We start from the raw sequence: 13,286 nt of genomic DNA, 5'->3' as shown, positions 1-13,286 counted from the left end.
ACGAGAAACCGTCGGAGTTCCAGAGGAACAGGACAGGCCCCTGGCGAACACCCCGTGGGCTCAGGACAGCCGCCGAGGAAGACAGGGGGCCTCTTTGATCTGAAGGAGTGAGGGAGAGCCTCGATTTGCATAGCCCTATTTGGAAAATTAAAGGAAGCTTTTATCCTCTTGCACCTAAGACGCAGGAGGGCATGGCCTTGTAAGCAGATCAGCTCAGACGGGAGACAATCTCTCTGAGTGGTTTGGCACGTTTCGTGGAAGTGGACGGTGCTGCTGCTAGTGGGGTAAATACAGAAGCCAGGATGAACCCAAGAGGCTCGGGGGCTGGTTCTGGTCTCGGCGAGGCATTCTGTCACCCAGAAGCGCCACTCGAATTAAAATTGTGAACCTGGGCCAGTGGGAAAATGAAAGACAAAATGCTTGTACTTCCAGTAAAGTACAAGAGGAGCATTTTATATAAATGGTTATAGATTGTGACAATATAAAGTTAAAATATGTAAAAAAAATAATAATAACTGGTAACACCCAACACTGACAAGGTTGTTGGAAAACAGAAACCTGTATGTTCTGCTGGCTGGAACCCTTCCAGATCACACATGACAGGCAGTATGCGGCAGGAACCAAATAGGAACCAGATAGTTTCAGCTCTGCAAATGTATATTGAGGAGGTAAATTAAGAGGAGAGCCCTGTTGTGCATAAAGATACTGAGCCTTTAGTTCTAACAGCAAACACCAGAAATAACCTGAAGCTCCCATAATAGGAGTTTCCAAATAGGGACCCACCAGTAAGATGATCTATTAGGTATCCATTAAAATAACTGTGAAAACAGACAAATAAGATAAATTTCGGGGGCGAGGGACTTAAAAAGGGGGAATGAAACCAAATAATATGAAGACTTGAAAGGTAATAAGCATAGACTGAAAATATCTGTTAGAACAGTGGAGCCTTTCTTTTAAAACATTGCCTCTCTCATCCTGGTTGGGGGGCTCAGTAGGTTGGAGCATCGCCCAGTACACCAAAAAGTTGCAGTTCGATCCCCAGTCGGGGCGCATACCAGAGGCAACCGATCGATGTTTATCTCTCTCTTTTTCCCTTTATCTAAAATCAATAAAAACATATCAGCAGACATAATTCGGAGCAGTTTTTCCAGTGAATGGCGAAAGGCACCAAGAGTTAACACACAAGACAAGTATTGCTATTTTAGATGCTGTTTTCAATATTAACGTCTAAAAATGGTACCTGCTGCTGACCAGAAGAATCAGCCGTTTTGCCAGGCCAGGCTCTCTGGCCCGGTGCTGACCCTAATGAAAGCAATCAGGCCTCCTACATTGAAGCTCAAAACAAAACCACCCATAACCCCATTTTAAAGAGCAAAACCACAAGCCACAGCTTCAGTCATTGCCGGGGATGCTTCAATTTCTTATTTACCATTGAAAAGTTGCAGAAAGGCCTCCCTTAATCAGCCGTGAAAGTGGAAACTGGCTGCCTTTTGGGTTTAAGAAACTCAGGGAGAGAGAGAGCCACTCGAAAGAACATGAGTGCAGAGAAGCCGGCTCAGCTCTTCCCGTTCTGGGCGGTTCTGTGGCACTGGGGTAAAGGTGGAGAGCACTGGGCATTGAGTCCATCAGAAGCTAAGTGCAGGGAAACAAGGCCACCTGCAGACCTGTTCACAACCAGAACAGGAGAAAGAGTCTATGGAGCTGAGGCCATGTTGCTAGAAAAAGGGCATGTACAGAAACCATTTGTAAAGTTTATACGAGGCATTGGGAGCCAGGACGAGAGCCAGACCCAATGCTTAGGTAGGATACCAAATAGTCCTCTTTGTGAAAAATTCACTTGTTGCATAAATTTAATACACATATACTGCTGGTCTAGAGGCCACCCATTAACAGTGCGATGTAGTGGAAGGCACATGGGTGCAAAGGCCATAACCTGGATTCAAACACTGACTCTGATACTTACCAGAGCTATGGGGCTGTGGATAGGCCACTTTGTAAACCACACTTTCAGCATCTCAGTATAAAATAAGATGGATATAATTTTCCAAGACCAGCAACTAGCACATAGTAGATGCTCAATAAATAGTATCTACAATTAGTAGTAGTGATGATGGTAGAGTGGGATTATTATTACATAATTAAAGTATATATTACATATATAATATGTTACATATCTATCTATCTATACATGTACATAAATAAATCATGACAGATGGTAAGCAATAGCCTTGGGCTTCGAATAAGCTAAACAAGGAGTGAGGCCATGTGCCACCTGCTTGCTCAGCTGTCCAGGAATTCCCCATGAAATCAGAAGTAAGATTAATGTGTTTGGCAGGAGAAATGGCTCTCAGGAACAGGTGTGTCTGACTGAGTGGATTCAGGGCAGAGTAGGCAAGAGGTGGCCTGGGTGCTGTTCTGGGGCCTCGGTTTATCTTCAAGTACCCTGGAGAACTTTTGATAAAGTTGATTAGGGCCTTATGCGCTGTGAAGACTCCTACAGACATGATATGTAAGTTCCTTTGTAGCAGGAGCTGTGAGAGAGGTTACCCTAAACTTTGAATTTCCACTGTGTAGCACTCAGTACTTGTTTGTTAAATGATTGATTGATTGAAGGCTTAGTCTATCAAACTTAGGGATCCTCTTGCTTTCGGGCAATACTCACCTTCCCTTGTCAAGTTCCTCCCAAACCTCACCGTTCATGCCTGGTGCAGGACACACAAGGGAATCAGTGGGCACATACTTGAACAGTACAAGGAGGCAGGCGGCCTGTAGATTCTCTTTTGGGTCTCTCTGATATTTGAAACATCACCTTGGCTGATGATACCCCAGGGTCTTCTTTGCCATGGCTCGAATTCCACCTTTACCAAATGCTTAAAGCTTAGTTGGAGTCAGACCCATAAAGTCACTTCTCTGCTTACCTGAGATCTCAAGGTGATGCGTCTCTTTGGAAAGGACATGTCTAACTCATTCAAGGAGCAGCGGCATTGGTGCAGGGAAGAGGCGTGACTTTGAAATCAAACCAAACCAGTAATTGACTCTGCCACTTGTTAACTGCATGGACAAGGGCAAATTGTAAAACATCTTGGCCTCAGTTTCTTCATCCATAGGACAGGAAGAGGAGGGCCACCTGGTAGGGTCATGGCCACATTAGAAATCAGATATAATGTTGCAGCCTGCTTAGCACAGTGTGTGGCTCGCTATCATTTCCATGATCATGGGAATTATTTTCATGAATATAATGCCTGGTCACCAAGAATCACTCTTTCCTTCAATAGTTATTTATTAAGCACCTTCTATGAGACAGGAGCAATTCAAGGCACTGTGACTACAGCTGTGAACAAAATAGATGAATCGAGTGGGGTTTATATTATAGGTGGTGGAGAGAGAAAATAGAAAATAGACACATAATGTGTCTAACTGTATCAAGTGTTGTGGAAAAAATAAAGAATAAGGATGCATGGGATGCCACTGTGAAGGCAGTCACCTTCTCAGAAAGGGGGTAACCTTTGAGCAGGGATCAGAATTCAGTGTGAGAGGATGCCATGCAAGTCTCTGGAAGAAAAGCACTTTAGCAGAGGGAACAGCAAGTATAAAGACCTTGCCTAGTAAGGATACTTGGCATATTTCAAGACTACAAAGAGGCTGAAGTGGCTACATGTAGTAGGTGAAAAGAAAGTACTAGAACCTGAGATCAGAGAGCAAGATGTGGACCATGTTATGAAAGAAATCCTCAGCTATGGTAAAAATTTGGACTTTGCTCAGTGAGATGAGAAGTTGTATCAGTTAGCGTTTGCTGTGTAACAAGTAATCCTGAAACTTTGTGGCTTCACATAACAAACTTTTATTTTTTGCCAGTCTGTGGGCTGAATGAAGAGTCTCTTCCCATCGGGGTTGGTCTGGCTGGGGCTGAGCAGTCTGGGATGGTCTCACTCGCATGCCTAATGGTTAGTTTGATGTCAGTTCCGGTAGCGACCAGGTGTCTTTCATCATGCAGCAGGCTAGCTGGTGGCTGCCAGTTTCCAGAGAGCAGCAAGAAAGGGCAATCTCCAATGCACAAGCACTTCTCCAAACTGGCCAAGGCAAGTCATGCGGCCAAGGCCAGAGTCAGTGTGGGAGATGACCAGTCATGATGTGGAGACTGGGGGTAGAATTATGATGGTCACTTTTTCAGAGAGTCTACCTCAAAAGCACTGGAGGGTTTGGACCAGAAAAGTGACATTATCTGATTCACGGTTTTAAAGAAGCTATGATAACAAGGATTTTGTAAGGGAGAACATAGCCAGAGCAGAGGAAGTAGTCAGGCTCTGGGCCCCTGGAAGGCAATGGTGTTTGACTGGACTGTGCCACAGAGACAGAGGCCCCGCAGTTCATGATGCTGTGTGGCTCGAAGGTGCCATTATCAAGGGGAGAAGCACCGACACACACGTCCTGCCCCCACTTTCTTGGTATTTTAGCAGATGCATTTTCTCTATCTTGCCAAATTGGACCTTTTCACATCCCTAGAAACCAAGGTGTCAGTGCAAAAGGGCTGAATGGGAAAGAACCTCCAAATCGCCCACATTCTAACAGAGATATTGTCTAATCACCAAGAACTTGGTAATTACAGGGGGAACAGACCATTGACGACTGCAATAGCTCACTGTAAGTAATAACAAAACCTCTTAAGGTGAAATTAAACAACAGTCATGTTTCTTTTTCTTTCTTTCTTCAACAGAAAATATGATGCTGGCATGCTCATTGCGTGAGACAACCTGGGCCACCGACAGCCACAAAGCACAAAACAAAAAAACTCAGAGAAGAAACGAGAGCGGTGTTTCCCTGGCGTCTACAAGAAACGCTTTATTTTTCCTCTAGATTTCTTTTCTAAAAAAGCAAAACAAAACAAAAAACCAAAACTGTAGCAAACACTTAAAGACACAAGACAAACTTCAGGTGATGATATTCGAGCATGCTCTTTTATTAAGCGTAGGATGGGAGGGGTCGCAGGAATGGCAGGGGGAACGCTAAAGCAGAAGCACCGCGCGGCCGGGACCCTCCACCATCACGTTGCTTCTTGAAACTGTGAATGAAGAAATGTAGGGAAGGACTTTTTACCGCCACCCTGAAATTATCCTGTAAGTTCCTACGGACACAATGCTTCCTTCCTTTCCTGCCTGTCAGGGTATCGGGGGCGGGGGGATACTTGGCAAAATTCATTTGCTATAATCTCTAAAGAATTTTTGGATCGTTTGGCAAGGGAGTCAAAGGACTGCTGCCTCCGTCTACGCCACCGTTTTCTCAGTGTCACAGTGTCACCTCCACCTTGGCTGATGGGAACAAGGTTCAGAGGCCTTTCCCCAGGAGTTGCCAAGCCCACTTGGACTTGGTCGGAGTGGATGAAACGATGATCTCCCGGATCGATGCAGCAGCAAAGAAGGTTAAACACTCACTTTTTCTTCCCCAGACAGGAGAAAGCGCCTGGCCGCCGTGTGGCCACTGGAGGCCGTGGCTGTGGCGGTGGCTGGGTGGGACAGGAGGCACCGGACTATTCGAAACAGACGGACTTGCTCTAACTTCTACAGTGAACCAAGGACCCTGCATATCAGCTAAGCATTCACGTTCAAACAGGCCACCGCCAGGAAAGCAAAGGACCCAGGCCTAGGCCGGCCCCAGAGGAGAGTCATCGTCCCTTTGCCCCTGGAATGAACTCCGTGCCTCCCATTGGTAACTAACATTTTTCCAGTCCGTTGCGACGACTCGCATTTCCTTTGCTCTGGCAGATCGGTGTCGGAGGGACGCGGGAAGGCCCTTGGGTAAGAAGCTGGGAGGGCCCACGTTGGCAGCGAGGCGCGCGCGGGTCCTTGCTGGCGCTCCCACCTAGCGGGCCCGGCTGCCGAGCCCCTCCTGGACCAGCCTCTCGCTGAGCGCCCACAGGGCCCGGGCTGTCTCTTCCCTCTGGGCCTCCGCGGAGGGCAGACAGCGGCAGCAGTTGTTGAAATACATGCCTCCCAGGCCCTCCAGCTCGGGAGCAGCGGCGCAGTAGACGGTGGTGGCAGCTCCTTGTTGCTGGAAATCAAAGGGGAGAGACCATAAAATATATATATATATATATTTTTTTTTTTTTTTAAGAAAAGAGGTGATGAGATGACTTTCTTCTGACTGGGAATTGGCAAGCCCCTCCCTACCCGGCCCAGGTGCCCCTGGATCTCAGCGTGGCCAAGGGCATGAACTCAGCGCAGGGCTGCAAAAGGTAGGACGTGAGCGTCCTGGGAAAGCGAGCCAGACTCTTTACACCTCGCCTCGGAGAAGGCTTTGGAAATAAACACGTGCATCAGTAAACCACATCAGCCCTCTCGCCCCAGCAAAGAGCAAAAGACGGCATCCTTCTGAACACGCAAGAAGACATCCATCCCGCCCCTTGACTTCTCGGTGCAAAATGCGTTTTGACACCAAGATGTTTCTAGAACCTTCTGTCTGAAGTAAATCCACAGCTCTAATAATGGCCCATCAGGCAGAAAACCCAGGCAGGACTGGTGCCAGATCTCTCCTTTACGCTTTGCCCAGGGTGCTGCAATGCTGTGTTAGGGGGAAGGGTTTGCAATGCTGTGTTGAGGTGTTCAAAACCCATATACGCAGATTCCTCGCCATGCATACGTGTCTCACGCAGACACACTTATTAATTCACCCAGAGCCTATGAAAACCTTTTTCTAAATGTCATAGTCATCCCACATGTTGCAATGAGTGCCACTGCTCACTTTCAGTTCACCTTTTGAGTAGCAGTTGGCGCTGTGGCTAGGGCTGTGTGGGGAGGCACCATAGCATCCCGGCTGACAGGATGCTGTCAGGGATGCTGTAAAGAGGGCAAGAAATCACTTTGCTTTGCAAGCCGTAATTAAAAATAATAGGCTGGGGTTCGTAGGGAGACACGGTAGGCACGGCTCTAATTTAAAACCAATACGGTTTATCTGGCATCTTACGATTATTTATGTGATCACAGCCCTTGTTGCATCAACTAATTACAGGCTGGTGGGGGGGTGGATTGCAGAAGAGGGTGAGGAAAGGTAACTGGGGGTGAGGTCACTGTTAGAAAAACACTAAGGACACTTGATTGAGGGGGAAATGAGTTTCTGTCCACCCTAAGGTTACCATTTTTCTGCCCCTATAGGGTTTAAATTGTGCCCAAGAAGAATGCTTCCTGGAAAACCATGCCCCCCGGGTAGTTTGGTCTGTGTTCACTATGACTGCAGGCAAGAACCCTTAGGCATCAAGGTCATGCTGAGGATCAGGGTCTCAAGATGTTATGATTTTAGGAAAGTGCTACAAAACAGACTTGGGTTTTGTTTGTTTGTTTGTGGGGAACTTCAATGTCAGGGTCCGTTGTCATATCTGAATTCGTGTGAAAACCAAATGGTCACATACAGCCAAGGAACACGATTGCGTGGAGGCGTGGGGGGCGGAGTGGGAGTGGGGTCGGGACGTGAGTCCTGATCGGAGCTGGCTGCCTGACGGCCTGGGAGAAGCCCCATTCGTTCAGAACTTGAACTCCTGACAGGCCTTGAAGTTAATTACATAGCAATTGGTTTGTTAGGTCCCTGGCCCCCTCACCATGCCCACTCCTCAAACAGCCAGTTATTTTCTTGGATTCAGCTCTTTCTTTTGAAATTGATTTGTGAGGCTCGGGTCTAATGGAAATAAGTTCATGTCATCCATATTTTTTTCGCAGAATTATTGTTCCTGATAACACTTTGTTTAGCACCTGATACATTTCTCTGAAGAACTTTGAGAGGCTTATCTGACTCCTTGCATCTCGCGGGGAAGCAAAGTGCCTCTAAAGACAAACTGAAGAATCGCGATGTTCGTACTGCTAACTCAAGCCAAATGTCATCTTGGCCTCCCTTCTTAGCAGAGTTCAGTTGGAGACGGTGTTTTGCATAGTTTTCTGGATATCTATCTCAGACTTCCATTTTACTTTGCAGCTGTCAAAACCACCAAAGAGTGGTCAGGTGATTTACCATCAACTCTAAGGGGTGAGAGAATTCAGTCGGCTCATCCCCAAATCCAGGCTCCCCAGCCCCCACTCGAGAGCCTTATAATATCGGCATTTACAGAGCAGGACAAACTGGCCTTTCAGAGTGCCACCCATCCCGAGAAAAGATAAAAGTAGGCCACTTGGGAAAGCAGAGAGCGGAATTCTTCCAAACCCAATGTAATATTTTGCCACTGTGACCTTCTAAAATGATATCGTATTGCACCCTTGCATTGTTGGAATGGTATTTTTTGCAAAGAAATTCTGCACATGCATGGATTCAGAATTGCGTTGATGAGGGAGTCGGGGGCCTGCATTTTCCCTCCATGAAATCTGAGAGCAATTGCAATGACCTCATTTCATATACACCTAAATTTGGCTACCATGCTGAAAACCATACATTTTAGAAAAGCCCAATCTTTCATCAAGAGCCGACTTTGATTCTCTTGCCACACGGCCTGGGGTGATGCACAATCTTACTCCTTTCGTGAGTGGCTCTGGCTTTGTAGAAGAACACGGGACAGAAGGGGCACCTGAAAGCAAAGATCACCTCCTCCACTCCAGGATCAACTGTGTGTTTGGGAAAGTCTCCCTCTCCTGCTCACGCTCAACTGGTACCTAATTTACTTTACTTTCTTGCCGGACAGTGAAGTAGTGACAAGCTATTTTAGTCCCAAGCCCACGACCCTTTTGGCTTCTCGGGGAATTCTCTTTTCAGCTGCACCGATGGCAGCCTCTCTCGGAGTGACATCTTTATATGAGCAGATGTGACGACAGTTTAATAACAAGTTCTAATTTTTGGTTCATCATTTTTTGGGTCTGCCTGTCATCAGAATGAGACTGAGCCACATTAGGGAACTCTCATTAGTCAACAGGCCGGCCCTGCAGATACAAAATAAAACATTTTGAAACTAACTGATAAAAATAAATTTAAAAGAGCACTTTCATCACCGTCAAGTGACTTTCATACCACTTTGGGGGGGGGCATCGGTACATAATTCAGAAAAGATGAAAGTCATAGTAAAGGAAACGTTATCAACTCCTCCGTTAGAAAATATCTGAGCCATGTCTTGCAGGTTGTCACCGCTGTTTACTGATCCATTGTGATAAAATAATAGCAACACCTTGACATATAAACGCTGGCTAGAGCTATGGGTCTCCCTCAGCGATTTTTTTGGGGGGAACAATTTCTCAGAAGCCCGTAGGACTTCCATAACTGCTAATCAGGGGAGCTGGGGTGGGCTGTCTCCATCCTGTAGAATTGGCAATGAGTTAGGGTGTGGCTGGCACAGGGCTGAGAATTTCTGGGAAGCCCAGCAGAATCTTTAATCACTCCCGAATGCCACTTCTGATCTGATCAAACATTTGTGAGCTGCCAGAGGAGGACTGTGCCATCTATCTTTATAGTGTATGTAAAATTACCCACGATTCTTGTTGGGGATTAAGTTAAAAGTATCTTGGTAATAAAAGTTCATCATTCCCCTTCAGAAATCATTTGTCAGATTTGCAGCACAGTCTCCCACTACAGGAAGGTGGGTTGAGAAGGCAGTTGCTGTTTATTTATAGTTGAGGCCCTGAGACCTAAATTATCCATCCTTCCCAAACCTTTCGTTGGGCTGAAAATGTTAAGTAGCCGCTTTTCATCAACATTTATTTGATAACTGCTAGCCATCAATTTGTAGCTGTCAGCATGGAATCAAAATGAATATTGACTCTTTTAAAGGAATAGGTACAGAGGTTTCTAATAAACAATATACAGTAAAGGAAAACTCACCCCCATATTGATATTTGTAATGCATTGGTTAGTAATCTAACCACCCACATATTGATATTCGTAATGCATTGGTTAGTACTCTAATATAACTTACGTTTTAATAAGGACACATATCACACACTTAATGTTTAGTTTTCGAGTTCCTCTATTTTAAAATGCATGCTGATTTAAAAGAAAGAATAGATTCCTGTCTTAAAGTAGATGTAACTACAAGATGTATAAAAAGTAGACACCGTCACAGAATATCTATATATAGTCAATGATTTCTGAGCGTAGTTAGATGTTCTTAAGATTGCTTTGTTACAGACCTACGGATATCAGGAGATTGCACAGAAAATGTCGAATGAATCAATTTTGGCAAAGAGTAACGATACGTAAAGGACTGTGTCAGGGAACTTAGACTGGGCCTGGAACGCCACGGCAGGGCAGGAGAGTCCCTTGGGAAGAGGGCAGCCGTTGCTGTGCTGAATTCCCCGGACAAAGGGGCGATCTGAAGTGAGCAGGTATCGCAGAAAGAAGACAGGTGCCTCTTCAAACCCTCCTGGCTTTCCCTGTGACTCATCTGGGGTCTGTTGGGCAAAACAAACACTTCCCAAACGCAGAACCCGCCACCTGCCCGGTGGCCCCGAGAACACGGCCGGATAATCCATCACAGAGCCTTGGAGGGAGCACGCGTGTCACGAGCGGAATGAGTGTCTGCACGCACACCCTCTCCGTCGCTCCGTCTCCCGGTGACACTCCTGGAGGGGAGAGTTTGTCACCGTTCGACTGGCAAAGGGCAGCGCTGTGTTTTGGAGTTCATCTGCCGATACACATCCATTCCTCCGAAGCAATTACGGTTGAAATCTCTGATTTTAAAAACACACAAAAGCAAGCTGCTCCAAAAGGCTATGGGCTCCCTACTTACCGAGAACAATCTTCGAAGCTGCCGAAGCTGCCAGGGGTTGCATCAGTCTGCAGAGTAAGGCAGTCCGTGCAGGGATGAGGCTCCCGGGCCTCCCCCGTTAGCAGGACCACACCCAGCAAGCCGCCCTCTTCCTCCACTGTGACGCTGGTGTCGCTGAACCATGGTCGTGGAGTAAGTGCTAGTCAACCAACACGCCAGCTTGCACCGAAATGATGTGAGGGAGTGGGAGAGAGCAGGGAACAGAGGCCTCGCCTCGAAGGGCTCCACCCTCCAAATGGCCCTGCTTTTTAGTGGACCTGTTGCAAACGGGGGCCGCTCACCAGGCAGCCGCGGCTGGCATTTATGGGGAGTTTAAAATTCTTCAGGCGGGCACCATGCAGAAAGCTTTGCAAGCGCGACATTCTCACCCCGCACAGCTTTACGAGCAGGGACAATTATCGTCTCCAGCTGTGGAGAAGCTCACATAGTATCAGCGATCAAAAGCTACTTGTCCAAAAGCCACACTGACGATCGCTCTGGTGGACCCACCGCAGAATTCAGACACGCTGCCATAGAAACCTCCTGCCCCAGCCTGTGACACAGGTATTTGCATATTGCCCGGTCCCTGTTCTGTGTCTCACAGGTGACGGAAGTTTCCTGATGAGGTGGGCCTCTTTGCCCTCTTTGCCTTCTTAGCCAGGCCATGCCCGGCCGCAGTGTGACACCTTGACATGGCCTGAAATGAAAAGTGGGGTTTGCCCTCTGTTCACCTGAGAAATGTTAAAAGGAGACTTTTTCCGTGGTGGATTTAGTCAGTGAACTAACTTGAAATTATATCCATTTGGATGAACAGAAGTGAGGACTCAGCGAAACCTCAGAAGATCCAATAGCAAATGACCCTGAACAAACACCACCTCTAGATGCCAGGCTGGCCCAGCGAAGGAACCTACTCCTGGATGAGAGACTTTTTTCAAAGCCTGAACTGAACCACATCAAAACCAACGAAACTGAAGCAATCTCCACCTTATAGATTCGTGTACGTGTAAAGTGAGCGTGGCCTTTTGGAGGACAATAGTTGACACATCAGGTCAGCTTTGCAGGGGAAACTCTGATCCAACACCCCGCCCCCGCCCCTCAATGAATTGCTAACAAATGAATTCCTGCAAATTCCGAACAATTCATTCCTACAAAGGCTTTAAACAATGCAGGTTTAGGGACAGGGCTTAGGGACAGGCAGATACTGCGTGTGTGCATGGAAACAACTTTCCTGCAGCTTTCAGGAGTTTTCGCTCCCAGGCTGCTCTTAACATTTATTATAGAAGGGAAATACACTCCGTTTCTCAAACTAAAAAAGTAAAGAAGATCGAGAAAGTGGATATTTGCTGTTAACTGTGGAGGCTTTAAAAGTCTGAGAGAAGGTTCTGGAGGCTTTCTTCGCTCTCATTCAGAGTCTTAGCCTCCCAGGAGAGAATGTGGCCACCCTAGCACCATGGACTTTGACGGTGTGCTTGGATATTTACCTCTTGCCACAAAGACACAGTTTTTGCTAAAAACAGGTTCACACATGTGAATAAACTCAGAAGTTCCTTTTCAGTGGACTGTCTCTCCCACAGCAGGTGAAGGAAGGTCATCCCCCAGTGGCACTGGGGACACAGTCGATGAAAAGGGCTTGATAGTAGTTGTTGGCTGAGGGAGAGCTCAGCAATGGGCTATCCCAAGTCATCGCCATAAATGCAATTGGTCCACAACCCACAACTGCAAAAGATATCTTCAGTGAAGTTGGAAGGGAAACAAATATGATACAGCTTTGAAACACCAGCCCTACAGGCCTCCATTTGGGGAGAAAGTACAAGGTGACACAGAGCCTTTCTCATTTGCAGCTCAGGCTTCCCAAATAGTATGCCCCAAATGCAGAGACACCACCATTCTTCCTGACATAAGACATGAATTTTCTAGCAAGATCCTTATGGAGTTTTCAGACACTGACTCCAAGACCAGGACAGAGTGAGCTGGATATCAGGAGTGTTGCTGTTTTTTCCTCTGAGAAATATTTGCAGGAACAAGCCCAGAGACCAGTAGGTTCAGAATGGAAAGTTGGAAATGATATATTATTTTTTAATCAAAAGAATATATTTGTCTTCACTAGCCTTAAGCTTGGGGGAGGAATAGGTAGTCCATCCCAACCATCCACAGAGGTCCAAAGCCATGTTTGTTTTGGGAAGGTCGGGCAGGGAGGGATTTCCGCTTAGGCTCTCAGCAGGATTTAAGGGCAGGGTGACCTTGGTAGGCTTTCAGGACTTGTGTTTGGAATTCAACGGACTGTTCTGAACTTTCCCTTGAAATAAATGAGGCCCTTTTCATACCTTCTCCCTGTCCCGGAATCCTTGCCATCTATGTTCTGAGGGTTATGTGAAAGATTTATGTCTGGTCCCAAAAGAGTGGAAGCGTAAATAAAATTTAGAATGATTTCATCTTTCTGGGACCTGTTGCTATTGTGCGACTTGAACTTGCTTCAGTGGCGTGGGAGGTACTCTTCTGACCAAGGGGAGGGAAAAGAGGTGGCTTAAAGGATAATCCAGGTGGGCGATATTATTCACGGGCATCCCAACTTCATTTGTGC

At 46.6% G+C, this 13,286-nt stretch overlaps 2 protein-coding genes across 2 annotated transcripts in view; one reads left to right on the top strand and one right to left on the bottom strand.

The window, feature by feature from the left end:
* MAF (MAF bZIP transcription factor) overlaps nt 1-4,778 on the top strand; it is a 309,074-nt gene extending 304,296 nt beyond the window's left edge. The window contains exon 3 of the mRNA XM_081118787.1: nt 4,715-4,778. The gene's annotated coding sequence lies outside the window, so the exon portion shown is untranslated. The remainder of the gene's footprint in view (nt 1-4,714) is intronic.
* Nucleotides 4,779-4,809: 31 nt separating this feature from the next.
* Nucleotides 4,810-13,286, bottom strand: part of WWOX (WW domain containing oxidoreductase) — an 861,667-nt gene continuing 853,190 nt past the window's right edge. Inside the window, exon 9 of the mRNA XM_081118786.1 lies at nt 4,810-6,045. Within this exon, the coding sequence (XP_080974912.1) occupies nt 5,857-6,045 (189 nt within the window). The 3' untranslated portion in view covers nt 4,810-5,856. The remainder of the gene's footprint in view (nt 6,046-13,286) is intronic.

Source organism: Miniopterus schreibersii (assembly GCF_964146895.1).
Source record: "Miniopterus schreibersii genome assembly, chromosome: 18".
NCBI classification, from domain to species: Eukaryota; Metazoa; Chordata; class Mammalia; order Chiroptera; family Miniopteridae; genus Miniopterus; species Miniopterus schreibersii.
The sequence above is the reverse complement of the archived record's forward strand: the minus strand, read 5'-3'. Positions and strand labels throughout refer to the sequence as shown.